General features: G+C 37.7%; 1 protein-coding gene and 1 long non-coding RNA gene across 6 annotated transcripts in view; one reads left to right on the top strand and one right to left on the bottom strand.

Annotated features, from left to right (window-relative positions):
* The window catches only part of IFT81 (intraflagellar transport 81), a 43,631-nt gene extending 27,764 nt beyond the window's left edge, over positions 1 to 15,867 (top strand). For all 3 annotated transcript variants that reach the window (XM_072879985.1, XM_072879984.1, XM_072879986.1), the window contains 8 exons: positions 2,106 to 2,255; positions 4,235 to 4,363; positions 5,504 to 5,593; positions 6,618 to 6,704; positions 8,310 to 8,381; positions 8,473 to 8,558; positions 13,338 to 13,383; positions 14,333 to 15,867. In XM_072879985.1, coding sequence (XP_072736086.1) covers positions 2,106 to 2,255; positions 4,235 to 4,363; positions 5,504 to 5,593; positions 6,618 to 6,704; positions 8,310 to 8,381; positions 8,473 to 8,558; positions 13,338 to 13,383; positions 14,333 to 14,515 — 843 coding nt within the window. In that variant the 3' untranslated portion in view covers positions 14,516 to 15,867. The remainder of the gene's footprint in view (positions 1 to 2,105; positions 2,256 to 4,234; positions 4,364 to 5,503; positions 5,594 to 6,617; positions 6,705 to 8,309; positions 8,382 to 8,472; positions 8,559 to 13,337; positions 13,384 to 14,332) is intronic.
* Positions 8,387 to 20,017, bottom strand: part of LOC140659845 (uncharacterized) — a 40,660-nt gene continuing 29,029 nt past the window's right edge. For 2 of the 3 annotated variants that reach the window (XR_012045244.1, XR_012045242.1), the window contains 3 exons: positions 19,924 to 19,968; positions 18,214 to 18,642; positions 17,248 to 17,615 (listed from right to left, as the gene is read on the bottom strand). This is a non-coding gene — a long non-coding RNA (uncharacterized lncRNA). Of the gene's footprint in view, positions 9,234 to 17,247; positions 17,616 to 18,213; positions 18,643 to 19,923; positions 19,969 to 20,017 lie in introns of those variants that run through there. The other variant, XR_012045243.1, reaches the window with a different exon arrangement.

The raw sequence follows: 20,017 nt of genomic DNA on the forward strand, positions 1-20,017 counted from the left end.
AATGTGAGCAACTTGTAGTTCGTTTTGGATGAAATTTTTATTATACAGTCCTAACCTAATCAACTAATAATAGAACATTGGTGGAATCAGTTCTTTAGTCAACAAGGTCCTTTGACTTCCATTGTAAAATACATTATGCTTTGAATATTGAATATGCAAATACTCTACCTCCCACTCAAGCTATTTTCAAGACCTTAAAAGTAGCTATAGAAGTGAAGAGAATAATAGTTTGCTTTTCATCCTGGGGTAAACTGACAGAAAATCGTTCAGATTTGATAGCTGTATGCAGTCACATCTTTAATAAGTTTAATCCTTTACATCATTCTTGACTATATTCCACTGGTCAAATGAAATATCTCTGGAACTACTCTATCAAGACAGGTGACTGTGCTTCCCTTAAATTTTCCTCAGTTAGTTGGAGAGATTGTATTTATACTTTTATAATCCCTTGAAAATCACAGAAAACTTGGTATTGTCTAAGCAATAGAAAAAAGTCTTTTGTATTAACCAAGAGGATATACTTGAATTTGCTATGAAAAATAATTAATTATGGTAATACTATATCAAATATGCCAATAATATAACAAAGACAGTATGACTGTAGCAGAACTGCCTCCTCTGTGCAGTTCTGTGGCTTAGGTGACCTTGTCTATCCTTGTCCTAGGTAGTACGCACAATGTAAAATGGTATTCCAAAGCCACGCATAGTCCAATCTGCATAGAGCACATTGAGTAATTTGTGGGTTTGTTCTTTCACCAAAAACGTTTATAGCTTTTGGCTTTAAAAATAGTTCTGGAGCATAGCAAGAGAGAAGCAGCTTTGGCCTAGATATTGCACAGGATGGCAGATGAACAGGGTTGATTTCATTTTGGGCATTTTGCCCAGGACACTTTTTATAGAACATACAGTTACTCTGGGGGTTCTTAGGCTGTGGTCACATTGGTTTTTTGGATTTATTCTTTAGGAGGGAGAGGCATAATTTTGCAAAAAGAAAAATTAATGTAAATTTCAAAATCGAAGTTCTTTTATGTTTCAGTTTTAAACTTGTATCAGTGGTAGTGGGACTCCTATTTTCTCCTTGGGGCTGCCTGTTTTATGCTCACTCCGCACACGCTGAACCCCTCCTCATCAAGGAACGTTCTGAAGCCTGTTCTTACATCATTTATTCTAATAAATTTTATCTGCTTTCCATCTCTGGATCTGAATGCATTTTTGAGCTGTGACTGGCATTTGCCTCACAGCTGTCATGTAAAATATAAGAATAAGAGCTGAGCATGTTTGACAGGTGGAAAACATTAAGGCAAAGAAAAATATTACATGTTTGTTTCAACACCTGGTATTTCATATGTGTTACAAATTGAGCAACATGGATTCAGATGTAAATTAGCTAAGGCTGTTGATCTGTAAGGATATGTATTATTTTGCTTAGCCTTTAATAAAAATATAAATTCTCCATTACTTTAGATTTTGAGTGAAATACAATTTGCATTTCTCTGCTTCGATGCAAGGATTCTGCTTTTATTTTCCTGTTTTTAAAAACTTAGCCAGTGATATCATTTAGGTCTGCAAGAGTCAAGGAAAGAGAACAACAAATTTTAACTATTTAGAACTAGCCTTTTAAAAAAAAAAAAGATAGTCTTTTCCCATGCCCTCTTCTCTTCCAATTTTTCTACACTTTCTTATCATGTTTCTTGGTCTGCAGAGCTCTCTGGGGCTACACACTGCTGATCTGGTGCTCTGTTACAAGTGCAAATTCCTATTACATTAATGTTTTTATTATCCATGATTCTCACAACATTTTGCAAAGAGTAATTACTTTTCCAGCTGTCAAATGGTGGTGAGCAGAACCAAATGATCTCACTATTACAAATGAGTGAGCTTGAACAGAAAGCAATAGAGCTGGCTTTCCTGATCTCACTCAGTGAACAAATGCAGAGCTGAAAATAAAGAGACTCTGGGAATCCTGAATTCCAGTCCTCTGTTCTAGACACTTAATCTTCAATATGCAGTCCAAATAGGATAATTACATTTTATATAGCAACAGTCTGTGATAAGGCCCTTTTTTGCTTTAAGTTAAATGGTATTTCTATTCTCTCTCATTCCAGTTTAAACACTATGTTAATAAGCTCCGGAGCAAAAACACATTTTATAAAAAGAAGCGACTGGAAATAGCAGAAATTACAGCTGAGTATGGTATCCTCCAGAGGACAGAAGAACTTCTAAAACAGCGCCATGAGGCTATTCAGCAGCAGTTGGTAATACAAGCATTTACTGCTACCACAGTCCATCACCCTTGCTTCCCTGATAACAGCTGTATAATAAGATGGATGTTGTTTTGTTAGTTTTTAATGTATATCATCCTCAGCTCTCCTGCTGTCATTAGTAAAAGAGTCATTAGGGTATAAAATTTATTTTTGTCTCTTGAGTATGCTAAGCTGCTGTACTTTATGTTCAGCAGCTATTTCTTACAGGCAGCCATGACTGTTCTGCAGTTTCTTTTTAGACTGAGGGGCTTGACCCTGCTTTTTAAAGTAAATGGTAAATCTTCACTAACTCCAGTCAGAGCAAGGCTGGATGCTTAAATTAGTTTTTGGTATCCACATACATAGTAAGGCTTTGAAAATTATCAACAGCAAGTAGGCTTCAAGTTACTGCTGCAAAATATATCGGAATAGTATTTTTAAAAAGAGCAAGCAGGAAGGAAACATTCTAACCCCAGAATATTTAGAATAAAATGCGTTTGACAGTAACTGAAAAATTTAAATCTGGATGAATGCTTTTCTAAGCCAGAACAGCAGGAGAAGGATTTATGCTATGCATAGCTGTAAGTGTTCAAGGAATATACATGCATCCCAAATGCAAAGAGATTCCCTCTTTAGTTCACAAAAATCTACTGCTGTAGTATTTTCTTCTAATACCAGTATTTTTGTTATCAGAATATTTTGTTTTTACTTACCTTATATCTGTTTTGTTATACGTACATATTTTGCGTTTTTAAACATAAAAGTATTTGCCTTATTAAAAGAAAATTGAAAGTGTGAAAATACATAGGATAGACTTTGGAAAGATACTCCCATGGATGCAGTGGATGATGTCCTACTATTTCAATAGGGCATTCATTGTTTAATTAAAAACAAAACCAGAACTGCTACCTCGGTAGAAAGAAGCACCTAAACAGTAGGATCTGAGTTTTTTCTCGTGATTGCTACTCAGCTAGAAGGAAGGTGTGTGGATGTGTCTTTTCACTTATGAAGTGTTTATTTACAGCAGGGTAACTAACACACACTAGTCATCCCACAGGAAAATCACAGCAGAGACAAAGCACTAGAAGTTTTTCTGTGAAGTGGCTGTACGTGGTCAACAGTATATTCTCATTCAGGTCTGACCTTTCCTAAACTACCATGTAGTAAAACTACAGAGCTTTGACTTCATAAAGTTCTTACCACCAGATGACTAGTGCACACTTCTTCCCCATACAATCAAATGTACCTTTTTGAGCCCTGGGCACAACGCCCTGTCAAACAACACACTGTTGTTAAAGTCTACAAAACGCTCCCATCATGGTAGCAGTAGCTATTAGTAGAGACAAATCTTTTCTTAAACATATGGCTCTAAAGGGTTTTTGAGGATAACGGGCTTGGAGATCATAGATACATGGCGCTTTTAAGAATGAATGTTTTGCTTTTTAACAAATTGTGGGTGTGTTAATCAACACTTAGCTTTCAGATTACGGAAAATACCCTCCTTACATACTTAATGAGCAAGCATTGCTAAAGACCATTACATCAACATATAATTAAATGTAAAGTTTATGTAATGTAATGCTAGAATTTGGTAAGATGGTATGAGTATAAAGAATACAATACATACTTAGTTTTGCTTGACAGTTGTTTAAAAATAATGAGCTACATCTTCAGATTAAGCATCTGGATTTTACATACTGAACTTCTTCAGAACCTAAAGCCCACTTTACTTTGTGGAAACTTTCTGTTAATTTCATTGGGCACCGGATGACCAAATAGTGTATTTACAGGAAGTTGTTATTATCCTACTATACAGGCACTAGATGAAAAGTTAGTTGCTGTGGCAGCTAGATTATTAATTACTTTTAAAATAAATTGATTACGGTACTTACCTTTTCCACTTTCTTACAATATTTTGGCTCTATGAAGGAATTCGCTATGTTATTTGATTAATGGACTCACATCCAGCATTTATTTTTTTGTGTCTACAGCAAGCTATTGAAGACAAGAAAGGTATTTCTGGATATAGTTACACCCAGGAGGAGCTGGAAAGAGTATCTGCAGTAAAGAGTGAAATGGATGAAATGAAAGGCCGGACACTAGATAACATGTCTGAAATGGTGATTTTTGTCTTAAACTATTGTATTTCCTCATTGAAAATACAATATGGAATATCTGGTTCCTCAGCATATAAAATCAAGTTCAATATTTTTGTTTGGGTTTTTAAGTTTCTTTTAATCTATGTTTATATATATAAATATATTTTCAAACAGTATACATCTACAAAGGTAATCTTGAAAAAGTTTACTAAAATGTGCATTTATTTTAACGTATGAAGAAGAAATTTAGAATTATTTAAAAAAAAAAAATCCTACTTTCCTCCCTTCAGAAACATTAGGCATATCAAGTCTTGTCATATTTGGTTTTGAACTTATTTGTGATTTCAGAAGTGGTTTCATATTTGCACATTATTTGAAAGAGGTGAATGGTTTGCATCTTTAACAGAATATTTTTCTAAAATGTTTATAAGTCACTGGAGTTAACCATTTGCTAAAAAAATACTTAATATGCCCAAAGAGCTAAATATCTTGTCTTGTTCTCTATAGCCTAATTTTCAATTGCCCTTAGATCTGTCGTGTTTTAATTTAACTTCCCACATAGCCATAGAAGCAAGACAAAACTTGAATTTCTAATTTGAAAATATTATAAAAGAGCAAAAAGCAAAATAGCATTCTTTGAAATCATTAGGGCACTTTTAAAATAAAGTGGTATAATTAAAACAGAATGACTCTCAAATAGAAAGCTGGATTGAATTTGAATTTTGCAGTATGAATATTTTAAAGTGACTCTGTTTTAGCATTTTCGAACTTTATTTCATTTATGCAGGCAGGTTTTTTTGTTTGCTTGTTTTCGTAAGGATTTCCTCCTTTCTCTCAGTCCACCTCTATGCAACTCCTTCATTTTCCCCTACTCCTTAAGCTCTTTAGGTGTCTGGCACACAGGTGTCTTCTGGACTTCTCTGTGATGTTCTCAGTCGAAACAACAGGAGCAGAATTTGTCTCATTTGTGGTAATGGCCCCACTGCAAGATGGGCTCCTTCCCCTTGTTAATTAGGCCTGAGCTTATATGTAGTTCAGTCTTCATCGCACATTTTTTCTCTCCCTGTTTTCGTTTTCTTCTCTTCATTTTCACATTCCTCATTATATAAATGTACTATTAGTATCATGTTGTTAATGTATATTATTTTGTCCCTCCATCAGGTAAAAAAACTGAATACTATGGTGGCAGAGAAGAAGGCAAGCCTAGCTCCTGTTATCAAAGAACTGAGACAGTTGCGTCAAAAGTGCCAAGTTAGTAAAAACACTTCTCGTTCTGTGTAAATAAAGTCAAACTCACAAGTAAGTCTAATTTACAGATCTCTGTAGTGCTGTACAAGGTCATAATCAGCTCTGAAGGGAAGCTGGAAATAGCAGAATGGGTCAACAGTGATTTGTAACAGGCACCGCGATAAAGACTGGAATTCATAAAAGCTGACAGTGCAGGCACAAAATCAGGCTGAAAATTTTGTCCTTTATAGCAATTTAAAAAAATTACTACACCAGGGCAAAATTTAAAAAAATCGTGGTTCAAAACCATAGGAAAGTTATTTTTCAAATTGGTTTCAAAGCTTTTTCTGCATCTCAGCACTAATGATCTCAACCAACGCTCTCCCTTTTAAATGGATTGCAAATAATGTCTCATCCAAATAAAGGAATACATTGATATAAGTCCTAGATTAGTCTGTAGGAATGACAGATTTATCCATTTGTTTTCAGAATTTTATAGAGAGCTGAAAAAAAAAGTCATTCAGGTCCACAGCTGCTGTAAGTTGGCTCATTGCCATAGAAGTAAATAGAGCTATCCATTTATCTATCAACCGAATTTCCAGAAAACTTAGTTTTAATGGTTCTATTAAAAGTGTCAGCAAATGAAATCCAGCTCAAGCGTTTGTTGTGTACAACCAGAAAGCTGGCTTTTCATAGGGAGCAAGTATATTAATCCTTTCTTAATCTCTATTTTTATAATTATTTTTCCTTTCTTCTTGCAAGCACTGCCCTATTAACCTACCACCTTAAAGCTATGGATGTGGCTGTAAAGAGGAAATTTGCATGCTATGTTGTGGTGTATACAGCTGATCCTCCAGTATGCAAGTGGAGGCTAGTGGCTTCCCCGTGTGTAATAATACCCATGTGCCTGCTAGGTTTATGTAAGTGTCTGTGAGTGTGCCAATAGCTGAGGTTGGTGTGTGAGACCGACGAGAACAGTCTGCCTGAATGTCACATGTCAGTCAATTGAAGATTTCATTTATGTACCCTTTTGCCCTTTTCACATAAGGAATTAACTCAAGAATGTGATGAGAAAAAAATCCAATACGACAGTTGTGCAGCGGGGTTAGAGAGCAATCGCTCTACACTGGAACAGGTAAGATGGTGGCTAGTTCATGCATATTAATAAATGCTGTGCAACATGTTATTCACTGTGGTACAATATTTTCCCTGCCTTCCCTCTGGATATGGAAAGTACAAATCCAGTTCAGGTGGAAGGTAGTCCATGGTGATCCACAACTATGCAAATCGTGCCTGAAGCTGCTGTGCACTAGCTACAGTCGCACATATCTCCTGTTCTGAATAGCAACAAATGAACTCGTCGTACATCAGTCCATCCACCAACGTCCAGCTTTGATTAGCAAGAATACTGTAAAAGAAGATGCATCTGCCAGAAATCCTGCTGACCTAGACAGTATCCGTTAGGAAAGAGTTTGACCATAAAATAAGCATTAATTTATCAAGACAAATCTTTATATGGATTAAGCAGATTCATTAAATTAGCAACCAATCCAATGGATAATTAATGTACTGAAGTTGATGGCAAAGATACTTCCTTAAATGTGACTGTCTTGCATTCTTGCATACAACAGTGTTTTAAAAATACAACCATATAGGTATATCTAAGAGCTTGCTTGTATGTAGTTTGTGCATTGCTTGAACTATAGCACTTTTAGGAAGGGAGGTACCTAAACCACTGCAATCCGTGAAGGTGGGGACAGACACACCAATATTAATATGTTTATATGAATCTGCTTTACCCCACGAGGTCACCTCCTGTGAATTTTGTCTGGACTTGATTTTTCAAGGGCTTGCCCACATAAGGGATATATTTAAAAATTAAAAAGGCGTACATTTAAAGTGTGGGTGGATATATAGATAATTCTTTTCCTGCACTAAAAGTACCTTTGTATGGCTTAATCCAAGCGAAATAAAAGAATCCACAGATGAACCCACTATGAAGTAGACCTTCCATAAGAACTATTTTACAATAGCAATCGAGGCTTTTTTTCTCAGCAGACAAATCTTAGTAATTTTCTAACACATGATGACAATCACATCCACTGATTAAGCTGGACATGACTGTCAGCAAACTCTTGCAGCTGAACGGCAGAATTCGGTTTTCCAGCTCATGGTCTAAAAATCACATGGTGACAGAGCTTTGGAGTTGACAACTGCTGTGCGACCTGGAGTACATGAACTCCATTTGGATTATTAGTTTTTTTTGGTATGGACCATTTAGAGATGGGACTAACCCACTATCTCCATACCCATCAACATAATTATTGATTGCTAATTAACATACTATTAACATGTCTGTAGCTTCTAACATACATTTTGCAGATGTGTTCCAGGAAATGCTTATTCACAACTGTGTTTAGCACTTAAGATGTGCTTGGGAACAAGAGTCTTGGCAGTGCTTGTGAAGTGTCTGATAGAAGTCAGTCGTATTTATAAACACCTATTAACAAACATTTAGCATCTCTAACTGTGACTGAAACTGCAAATCTAAAAAAGTCAATTGTCTTTCACTTTATAATTTGGGCTTTACAGAAGTCTCTTTTATAAACATTTAAGAAATTATCAATTCGGTATTATGCCTGTTTCTATTACGGACTCTCATGGCTTATATAGCAACACAGGGCATTTTCCGTGGCCTTTCAGTTACAATGTACTTTGAAATCTTATTCTCGTACTACAGGAAGTGAAAGGACTTCTTGAGGAGTGTGCTCAGGAAGAAAGCAACTACCGTTATATTAACTGCATGAAAAGGGTAAGATCACAAGAGGGATGAAATTGTTCATTGTGAAATGAAATAGAAATTATAATACATGTATTTTTTAAAATTATGTATTTCTTTATAGAATCTAGAAATACAGCTGCAGCGTGCTAAAGAAGAAATGAAGGCCTACGTCTCCCCAGACCCACAGGAGAGACGAAAGGCAATTCGGTAAGTATATTAATGTGTTTCCTGTGTTAACTTGAGGATATTCATAAACTGCGGCTGAAGTTAGGAATTTTCTCACTGGCATTTGAACTGGAGGAGTTCACCTGATAAATTTAGAAACACTATAATAATCTAAAAATAAGCATCTTGAATTCCAGTATATACTGCTGTAAATGTACGAGTTCTCTCAGACATACCGAAAGATTTTCCCTTCCTGCTGGAGATTATAGGCCCCAGATAGCGGTTTTAACTTGCAGCCCCTGTTGGCACAAGCTCAGAGAAGCTGTGCTTCAGCTAGGTCCTGCAGGAAGTGTGGCTCTACCAGACATAATGCCTCTGCCAGGTTTCCCCCTGAGACTCCAGTGTGCAGGAGTAGAAGGTCTACCACCTCGCAGAGAGCAGCCATATGCTGCCCTCAGATTCTGGCCATTTCTTGCAAATCTTCTACTCTTCTTTCAGGTATAATAGCTGTCACTACCTCTGGTACAGGAATGGAGGACTGCACATAGTCATCCTAAGTGGATTTTGTTTTGCTCCTCTTTGCAGTTCTTACTGGAGGTAGAACGAATGCTGTTCTGCACCATCACACTAACCTTCATCTTTACACCCAATTTAATTTACTCCAGTATAAGACAGTTGCTTCATCCCGTGAGTTTTTTCAGGATGCCTTGCCTTTGCCTGGTAGGGAGAGAAGCAGAAAAGGTTATGAATTGAGCTGATGATTTTTTTTGTGTAGTTTTCCATTTTGAATGATGCAGTCCTGCCAAAGATTGAAATGTCATTCTGAGAAAGATATTTTGGATTAACTATCTGTGCTAAGAAGTCTAAACGTTACCATGTCATATAGATTTTTTTGCACTTTACGGCATACTAAATATTTTTGTAAAAGTATCCAGTTTAACATTTTGTATATGTTCAATCTTTTAATACAATATAAAAGTTGAAAGAAAATGCAGGCAATAAAGTCAACAAGCTGGTTCAGCCCCATCAAAATGAAACATCAGGAAAATCCAAAATAAAACATTTAGAACTTTCATTTGGTAAAAGTGTCAACATTTTATTCTGTTTTTTATTCTTCATAATTACTTTTTCAAAATTACTTTTTCAAAATGCATGAAATAGAAATTCCATTTTCCAGCTAGTTTTGTCTTTGACCCCAAAAAATTTCCTTAGATCCTAGCTGTCAACAAAATAAACAAGCTTAAATTGTTGTCACTAGTTGGTCTTTGGTGGTCTTTGGCTTTTGCACCACAGTATTTCTCAGTCATGAAAATATTTATCAAAACAGTAGTTTTAAAATTCATGTTTGCTGGGTTTGATCAAGGGTCTTTTTGTTTAGTTTTTTAATGAATGGAATGAGTGAAAAACACTCTGATGTTTTGAAAGTAGGACTGGGTCTCCTTGAAGGCATAGTCATTACTGTACCAAGCAATCTCTAGCATAGAGTACACAATTTTTAGTTCAGAGCAGAGGGGGCATTAGCTCTGCCTCGTACGTCTCCATCTCCCAGTCTGCATCAATCGGCATTCCTACAGTTTGCTTTATTGCTTAGGCTTTAAAAAGCCACAGCAATATAGTTCCTTGATGTGAGGCTTTTTCTTAGATTTCTGCATTTGTAGCTCAGAGACAGGACAGATTGTTGCTTGAGATCTCTGTAATCTGTTGTGTCAGAGCTGTGGTTCACGTACAGTCTTCTGTACAATGTGCCAAAATGCTTCAAAGTATTGTCCCATTCACAAAACAATTTAAAAACCTGGCTGAGTGGCAAAGCAAAGATAGAACTGCTTAATTAGGTAATTAATAATCATACTACATTCCATTTGAAAGCTTCAGACCATCCAACATGCTGACATCACAACGGGAAAAGAGAAACAGTAGTTGTCTGTCACTTCTCAAAGGAGATGGAAGAATAAATTAATTTCCCAAGATATCTGTCCTCTTAGGACTCTCTACCTTTCTGAATAATTTCTGGACCTCTCTGTTGTAGTGGTGGCAATGAGGGAAGCACCGTTAGTTGGTAGTATACGTAATCAAATGTCATTCAGTATCACCAGAGCCAATTTATTCACTCATTGTGGAGTGAAAAAAGGCAGTAGTTGCCCACTAAGATTTTATGGGCTCTGGAATGGGGCCACTGACAGGGATAGCGATGTGTCAAACTGAGTGAGAAAACTCCAGGGATTCCCTCAGGAGACAGTGAGAGGTGAGGTCTTCTTCCTCTGTCAGATCCTGCATGAACCAGAAGCTGTCCCGATGCATGTTGCACTGGTATCAGTGGAGCTGCGGCTCTAGAACATGAGGCAGATGTCACTAGGAAATGAAGGGCTTAGACTAATATCCATCACAGAGACCTTCTGCAAGGATCTGAGGCATGAAAATATTTAAACACTATGTAGCAAACAATGTTGGAAAAATAGAGAGTAAGAAAAGAATCAAAACTACTAATGTTAGGGTGGGAGAAGAAAAGGACGAGAAGAGAGAATGTGAGTGGAGGCTAAGAAGTCTCGTATTCCATCTCACAAAATAATGGAAGGCTGTAGGAAATAAAAGATTTGTCTAATGAAAGACAATGAAACAGCAAAATTAAGCAGAAGGACAAAAAGAGAAGTGGCTGTGAGAAAAATCTTAGTGATGATGTGAATATTCATTAGTATGAAAGGCAAGACAGCTCAGCCAAGCAGCTGAGAGGAAATGCGGGTCAAACAGCAGGCACTGTCCTTTTATGGCCTCGCGGGGAAGGGGAGGGTCTCACTTTATTCACAGATGCTAAGCAAAAAATGCTCCGGCTGAAACACTTGTGAAATGAACATCCACAGTGTGAGTATTCACACAGACAAGCCATCAAAGCCAAATGCTGGAATTAAGCATGAGTCCAACTATGTAATTCCAGGTATGGTGAGGAGAATGTGAACGCAGCATTACCACTCTCTCCACTGTCCCTGTTTCACTTGCTAACTGTGGGCACAGAAGCTAGGGAAATTATCCCTCTCGCAGTGACTATACACATTTTTGACCTTCTGTAAGAGGTCGCAGACCCGTCGTGTTTAAATGAATTACAACAAAGTACAATATAGAGATCTTAGCAAAATATAAAATGAGACAATAAAATTTTTTTCTAGACATCCTTTTAGAATGTGAATGTATTTTTCAGCAGGCACTGGAATGTAAACGGAGTAAAAATGATCTATAAATAGAACAGCACTTTCCTAACAACATATTGAACAAAATATGTCTTAATTCCGACCCTCCTTATTGCATATAAACTCTCTGTTCCGTGGAGTCACTTCTTAGGAATGTGAAAAGTTAATTTTCTTCTCTAAAAATGGAAAGTTGTGGGTTTTTTAATGAAGTTATTAAGTTGCATTCTTTCCAGTCATCATCATAAATAGTAAAGAAAAACTTACTAGGAAAGACATCTAATCTTCTGATGATTACTTTGAAAACTCTACTTAAAAAAAAAAAATTATGTTCTTGAGGCCAAATGTGTGTGAAGATTCAGTGTGGCTTTCCATCTCTTTGATTTGGTGAGGATTGCTAGGGATCAGCTGTGCAGCACAGCACTTGGAGCAGCCTGAAGGCGGCTCTCATTTGTTCTGGCTAGAATTGGCCAAGAGTGAGAGATCATAGACTGATCCAGCTTTGTTCCTTGCACGTCCATTCTGCAGGGAGTATAGCAGGCAGGACCAGGTGGCCGGGGCCGCAAGTGCTCCAGTCAAAAGCCTGGAGCACTTAGTAGAAGTGGAAGGAATAGAAGAAACGCCATGCCGTGGGTCTACACGGCTGCTCACCATGCTCTAGCAAACCTTCACACTCTGGTATCATGAGGGCTGATACTTCTTTCTGGAAATTAGGATTTCTCTATGCAAAGGTCTTCTAACCTGAGCAATTTGGAAAGTTCTTCAAAGGAGCCCTATTTTGTATTCCACTAGCAAACTCTCAACCTGTAAGTGTACCTGTTACACACGAAATATAATAATTGATTTTTTTTTTTCAAGTGAATCAGTGAAGAGGTTTTTTTATTGTCACATTTCAGTAAATTTTAAAATAAGTACATAGTAATGTATCTGAATCCTGCTGTTATGGTTTGCATATTATATTGTCAGGCTTCATGTATCAAGTTTGCATATGTCAGAAAGTGATCCAGCCACTTGTTACAGACAAAGGTGTACAGCCAAGATTTTTAATAATGAGTGTCAACAGTTATGCTTCTAAGCCTATATTTAGGCACCTAAATGTGACGGCTGTTTTCTGAAAGTGAGGAACACACAGCAGTTCCATTGCAGTCATTGGATTTGTCAAACCTGGGGTGAAATACTATTCCCCTTCATTCCTGTATTTTCCCACTCATTCTAACGCTACATTCACAGCAATTCAGGGCTGTGGATTTGTAAACTCTGATGCTTGTACAAATGAGGCCACTGGCCAACCAAAGAGTATCACCAGGATAAATACATTATTAGAAAGGGATCAAGTATATCTTATCTAAATGATCTTGCTCTTGCCTTCAAGCTGGAAGGAGTGGTAATCATGCCTGCTTCAAAAATGTAAGAGATCTTATCCTGTATCACTTTTCCCAACTGCACAACTGAGAAAATCAGAGATCTGACCCTTGATGTCAAGGGATATGTTGTCCAATAACAAAAAGGTTTCTTCATGCTTCCTCTTCTACCTCATTTACGAACCTCCCCATACTTTCATTATTTTCCATGTTTGCATCATTATTCTGTCCTGTTACATAGAACCAAATAAAATCGTAATCAAATTATTTTATATTTCCTTTAGAGAACAGTATACACGAATGATCCTTGAACAAGAAAACCTTGGCAAGGTAAGAATGAGGTTTTTACCTGGTAAAAACATCGTACAGTTCATATTTTTGTGGGGCTTATTACCAAAGGCTGTGGTCAGTCTTTTATAAAAAGCAGATTGCAGCCTACAAAGAAAATTCCATTACTGCTGGCATTGGTAACTAATACCCTGAAAAGAGATCACGCTCTCTCTTCAGGGCTTGATTTCCTGCAGAGTATAGCATGAGCCGCGTGTAAAAGATAGTCAAACAGATTAATGTGACAGCACATTCCCTGAAAACCATTTGGATAAGAAACTGAAACACGGGCATAACAAACTCTGCCAGCTCAAATTTTATGTTGTATATAAAGCAACCTGTTGAAGACAATAAATTTTGAGCCTGTCAGCCTCATCACTGTTATTAAAGGCCAGGGGATCATCAGCGCAGCAGTGTTAAACAAAAGCAGTTGTCCATTTTTAATCTCGTATGAAGCTCAGATCAGCATGGACGAGGTTAGGCTTACCAGTTCACACTAAACATGTTTCTTTTATTAGTTTCCTTTTTATGAGTGAGTCTGTGAGCGATTTCTACAGGTTTGGGCTGCCACTATTAATAATCAGTAGCGGGTTTCATTGTAAAACATTAATTTCATGTTTATAATATCATGGTATGCATCCATTGCAGCTTGCAACTTGATACTGCAAGAGCTCTGTATGGAAACGAACTCAGAATTTTAGCATAACTTCTCAAATAGATAAGACTATTATTTAGGCAGTTTTAAAACATTGAAATATTTGGCAATCCGTACAAAGCAGATATCTGAGTCCCAGGTGTTAATGCATTTATCACTTGCAAGGAGTGTTATCAACTTGAACAAAATAATATTTCAGTAGCATATAAAAATCTTTGTCATTCCAAGCTGCCTATGTGAGCAATTTTTGTGGTGTAGAACTGTTCAAAAAATCTAATACTTTTGTATTTTTGACAGAAATTACGAGAGAAGCAGAAAGTTGTACGGGAAAGTCACGGGCCAAATATGAAGCAAATTAAAATGTGGCAGAATTTTCAGCAGTTAATGGAATGTAAGAGAGAATGTTTTCTGAAACAACAAAATCAAACAGCCGTTGGTCAAGTCATTCAGGAAGGAGGTAAAGATAGGCTTGTGTTATGAATTCTTCCTTCTCGATAGCAACATAAAGTAGGAAGACAGTGTGTTGGCTTCCTAAAGGTAACCTCTTACTAAATATTGTTGCTTTCATCATTTCTACATAAATTTGTTGTACATTATTTGGTTTTGGTGGATAAACAAAGAGAGCAACTAACCACTCTACAAAGCTTTTCCTCCATTGTTGAAGTGAAGTGACAACCTAACGTGGTTAGGAAGATCTGTTATGAGAGCTGCACTAGGGTGAACCTCGTCGTAAATCTTTGGTTTATGAGGCTGGGAATGGCATGCATCTGCAGAGAGATCAAAGGAAAATAAATCCTTCTCCAGGGTCACAGAAAACTTACGTAATTGCTCTGCTCCTTATTCTGTATCGCTAAGGTTACATTTTTGCAAGGCCTAGGAGTCAATAGTGTATAATTGTGGCCCTCCTGGCTTGGCCCTCTCCTTCCCTATTGTCTTTATTCATCTAGTGTGACTGGCAAGAATGGAGCCATTTTTGCTCTGAGCCGCACAGACCTTGCCTGCACACTCCTAGTCATACTTTCCTTGCACGACTGAATTAAACTGTGCTTCCAGGAGACAGTTCACTGCTACAGCGTCAGGAGTAGGTTCTGAGAACAATTACTTGGATTCTGAGCTTTTTCCATTATCTTTTGTTGTTGTTTTTCACAAATGTATTTTTTTCTTTCTATTTTTTCTGAGTTGCCCATGTGAAAGTGTAAACAGTAAAGGCTTTCTCCATTGAGGCCATTTTGTGCTGGTTTGTCTGTGCAACGTGGCTCCAAAGTGATTACACTACCCAAAGAGGGTCCATCCAGGGATGGAGGGTTATTGATGGATGTAAATATGGCACAGTGGCTCTTGCATAAGTTAGGGTATGCAAAACAGGTAGACAGGCAAGGCTGCCTTGTACTCTGGCTTTGACCTGTGAGCTACAGGCAACTGTCACTGCCCTTAAAATTGCATCATGAGACCCACAGCTGACCCAGGGTAAGAGGAACGTAGGTGAGGCTTGACACTGTCCCTCACTCTTCATCATTTCGGATGAGTGCCTCTTAGCCACAATCAAAGATCAGAAGCAGAGAGATAAGTCTGCGGGACCAGAACTCCTGCTATTCTTCTTTAGTCTCTTGGCTTATTGAATATCTAGATAGGTGGGTTTTTTTAGTCTTTCCTGCCTGAAGTAAAATGTCTTTTCAGGACATAAAAAATAATTTCGCTTTCTCTGGTACCTAACTATGAGATGTTCTGCTGTTTTCTATATCAAGAGAGAGTATGGTAATTATATAGTTCCTAGTTTGCCTTTGCATTAAATATATTTGTTAACAGAACTAAAATAAAATCTGACTACTACATTTTGACTGTATGGTATTCTCTTTTTTACATTTCTTAGGTGAAAGAAGATAAATTGTTAGTGACAAGTAGCTTGCTGGGCCACAGGCAAAAGCAGTTTGAATGGGTCATTTAATGAAATTTATTTCTGATGCCCCCCAAAGGGTTCAAAACTGCAGTGTATGTGTAAGGAGTGGGTCTCTCATCCATAGATTCCCAGGACATCCTCATGTAAGCCCTCCCACACTGCTGAATAGCTGAAGATAGTCTTTCTCAACAGCTGCACACTAATCTTTCCCAGGGCAAGGAGAAGCAGCACTTTTTCCCCTACGCACATTTTCGGCGAGTGTGGAAGGCAGGCTGTCGTGTAGGTCACAGGCACAGGTAGAGTTGGCCGGGGTGGGGAGAATGTGCAGCATTGCCACCACCCACTGCTTCCATGAGTGGATTACTCTACACGGCAGGAGAACGGGCTTTAGTAAGGCACTGAAGGGAGACTATATCAATTGGGAAGGGAGAAGCTCAGGAAGAGGGCATATGCACACTATATGGTGTGGGTGCAGCCCTCTCCAGAGACACCTATACATTTTCTCCCTGCTAGCCCTGACCATTATTACCATACGTCACCTGCATTGCACTGTAGGGCCTGTTGGCCTGAAGAAAGTTACGGTAGTCATATAGCTGGACTCCTAAAGGAGGGTTTTGCTGAATACTTGCCAGCAATAGTAAAATAACACAGACAACTAGATGTGAGATGTGCTGGAAACATAGGATAATCACCAAAAATGGGCATTTAGGTTACTTGGAATCAGCCTATGGTTCAGAGTCACCAGAAGGGGCAGGGAGAAAGGGGATTTTTATACACTTCAAGTCAAAACTTTTAACAAAACCCTAAAAACCCTATTTGACTAGACCATTTATGCAAAGATGTATTACACAGATTAGCCTGCTGGCCAGGAAAAAGCAATGCTTTTGAAATTCATAGCAATGATGTAGAGTGAGATTGAGTATAATCATTTTCTGGTTTTCTGTTCAGAGTTACCCTAAAAATAGTTCATCTTTCTTCCTTGTAAAAACAGTTTATTGGTAGTTACTCAAAGATGACGTGATTGTTGTTCTGATCTGATTAGTGTTCTGTCATTTGTACTGCACCAAGAAAGGGCACACAGATTATACACTACAGCAGCAGCAAAATGACTTTCTGAGATGAAGCAGAAAATCATAACTGTTATGAAAAGAAAATTGGAAAAACTCAAACGCTATTTTTAGCTTTTTATCTAAGTGGACATTTAATAAATGCAACTTTAATGGATTCTGTTCACTGGCTTTTCCACCTAGTTCATGGTTTGAAAGGAGCATTCAAAAATCTTTGAATTTCACAGTTATATCTTTACTTCCTAACTTGCAACAAAAAGCTTATTTCTAATTTTTTAACTTTGTTATTATTAATAGCCTAGCTGGTTAACTAATAAGATTAAACATACCATATGGAAAAATACCTGCCTTTTCCTTGTGAAGGTCCAAATAAATAAAAAATGTGCGTAGTTAAATTTGGGGCCTTGGCACTTACCAAATTTTTTCCAGTTGGAACACTGATCCGAGCAGTCGCTTATGAGCAGCAGCTTTGTTTCAAAACGTCTCCTTATCTTTACCCAGAACTGGTTGAGGAAGTATTCCAGCTATACAACTGCTACAGTGTTCTGCAGTTTTGCATTATTTAGTCACGTTGACTTCAGCTGTCCTTAGAGCTACAGGCAAGTTCCACATGGACCTAAGACATGAAATAGTTACAGGCATCAGAAATAGGCATGAGAAAACAGTACATCTACCGAGTTGTATGACCAGCCATTTTACCATCTGGATGTCAGATTGTTTTGTTTATATTAGCGGTACCATTTTACTTCCATTTGAACTATAATAAATAAAAGAAATGTTCTTAGACTTCAAGTAACCTACATCTAGGAATACTTATTTGTATATCTTTACTCACAGGGCTATTACTACTAATGAAATCATATGCCCGCAATCATAAAAGTTTGGCCCTGCTATTGTATTTATGATGTTTAAATATACTGATTTCCAGAGCTTTCCTGATAAGACTTTCCTACAGTATGATGCTGCTCACTGTTATAAAACACAACACAGCAGAAGTATTTAATAACGGTTCAGTGCCTAGAAAATGTCCTCACAATGAAGATGTTCTGATTAATAAGCCTGGATAGTACAGTCCCCGATCAGCAATATAAAATCTGTTTGCCAAGTGACTTGCTGGTTCAGGCACTGGAAATGAAGTGCAGAGCTGCTTCTCCTTAGATCGCTATTTCATGTCTGGCCCAGATAGCAGCGACTGAAAGCTCACTGCTAACTACCTGGTGGCTGCCCTCAGCGAGCGATCTATGCAGAGCGATTTGGCAGTATCACTCCAATTCCTAAATCTCCACTCTGGCAGTGTTTGGCAAGCCTGGAGCCAGCTTCCACATGAAGGCAGACAGATGTATGACTGAAAGACTATGGAGACTGAAGTGCTGTCACCCAAAAGGTGTCCCCTTGGGAGAAAGGTCATGACACGTTGACACGGTGGAGTGTGGGAAGCTGTTACTCCGTCATCTTGTCTGTGGATGAGGAGAGTGCTGATGCTTGCAGATCTGGTTTCTCTTGTTGGCCCTGTATTGACCCAGACTTAAGTGAAAAAAACAAAGAACTCAATCTGAACGTGTGCCCTGTGTTATCATTTGTAGCAGCAGGTTTCCTGCTGAAGGAACGCTGTTAACTCTTCAGCTGCCTTTCTCTGCTGCAGTCTGTAATGGAAACAGAATTGAAATTTTCATGGACTTGCCAGTGTTCCAGTGAGGAAGTACTACACGAATCAACAATTTTATCACAAGGTACCACCTGTCTGGGCAACACCCAATTGGGTAGCTGTTTTTTAACAATCAGAATTTGACCTATTTCCAGCTTGTTTAAAGAGTTCTTTAAATTCTCAGTATGAATTTAAAATGGGTTCTCCAAATTCTCGGTGTCTCTGTTTCTGTAGCGCTAGTTCCACAGTAGCAGTGTCCAAACTCCCAAGGCAATCCGTTTTATTCCAAGGTCATTGGGTAAAAAGGGTATTTTTCACAATTGCATTACACTGATTTTCATTATTCCAGTTTAGAGACAAAAAACCGCTGTAAGCTACTGCACCGTGGTGATGTCAAACTCGATGAGGAGCTCTGCTGTTTGAGGGGGGGAGCAAACATATTCCAAATAATCAGCAGGAACTGTGAGACAAACCATGCAGTCCTTACTTTCACAAAACCCTCACTGACTTCAGTGGGAGTTTTGCCAAAATAAGGTCTGCTGGATTTAGCTCGGTATTCTTCCTCCTGACAGAACAAGCAGGAATTAAAGGGCCAGCATCACATTTATAAGACACAGAGAATAAAAAAGAACTGGAATTATCTAAAGTAACGACTTTCATCCAACACAAATCAATGTTGCATTAGACACGGTCTAATTTATAACAAAAATTAAATGTTTGTGGATATTTTTCTCAGCGCAAGTAATCAAAATACACAAGTCCTTTGTAATATGGTTTGATTTTCATTCGACATCTATGAGAGGCTGTCTTGCACAAATCTATTGCCAGAGTATTTATAGTGTTTATCATTAAAATACAACTTGAGGCATTACCTTGTATTTAAAGGCATTACTTATTTTTATTATTTTTTTAAAAAAGTATATTTTTACCTTTTTTTGCATTTCCATTCCTCATAGTTTTGAAAAAAGTATGGTTTTGCAAATTAGGATACACACAACCAGCGTTTGCTGAATGCCAAGAACTAGAGCTCTTTTCCTGCAAATGGCTCTACCCAAGCCAATGTCTATTATACTGTTTCAGTTCAGTCTGTCATTACAGAATAACGTGTCACTTTTAAGCTTCTAAATTTTATTGCAACTGCTCAAGTTTTAAAACCACTCATTTATACAATAAGCACTTAATTAGGTCTACTCTTGAAATAGGATAAAGCCAAATCCTGCACATTTTGCTAATACCAGAAAAAATGCAGTTGATAGGAGTATGGAAAATGGGATCTTACCAGTTTTCAAAGACAAATTCCTTTCTCTCTCCCTACTTCTTTTCCCTGGAATGGAATAGAAAACATGCCTGGCACTTAGGGAGCAGTAACAACA

Source organism: Ciconia boyciana, chromosome 15 (genome assembly GCF_034638445.1).
Source record: "Ciconia boyciana chromosome 15, ASM3463844v1, whole genome shotgun sequence".
NCBI classification, from domain to species: domain Eukaryota; kingdom Metazoa; phylum Chordata; class Aves; order Ciconiiformes; family Ciconiidae; genus Ciconia; species Ciconia boyciana.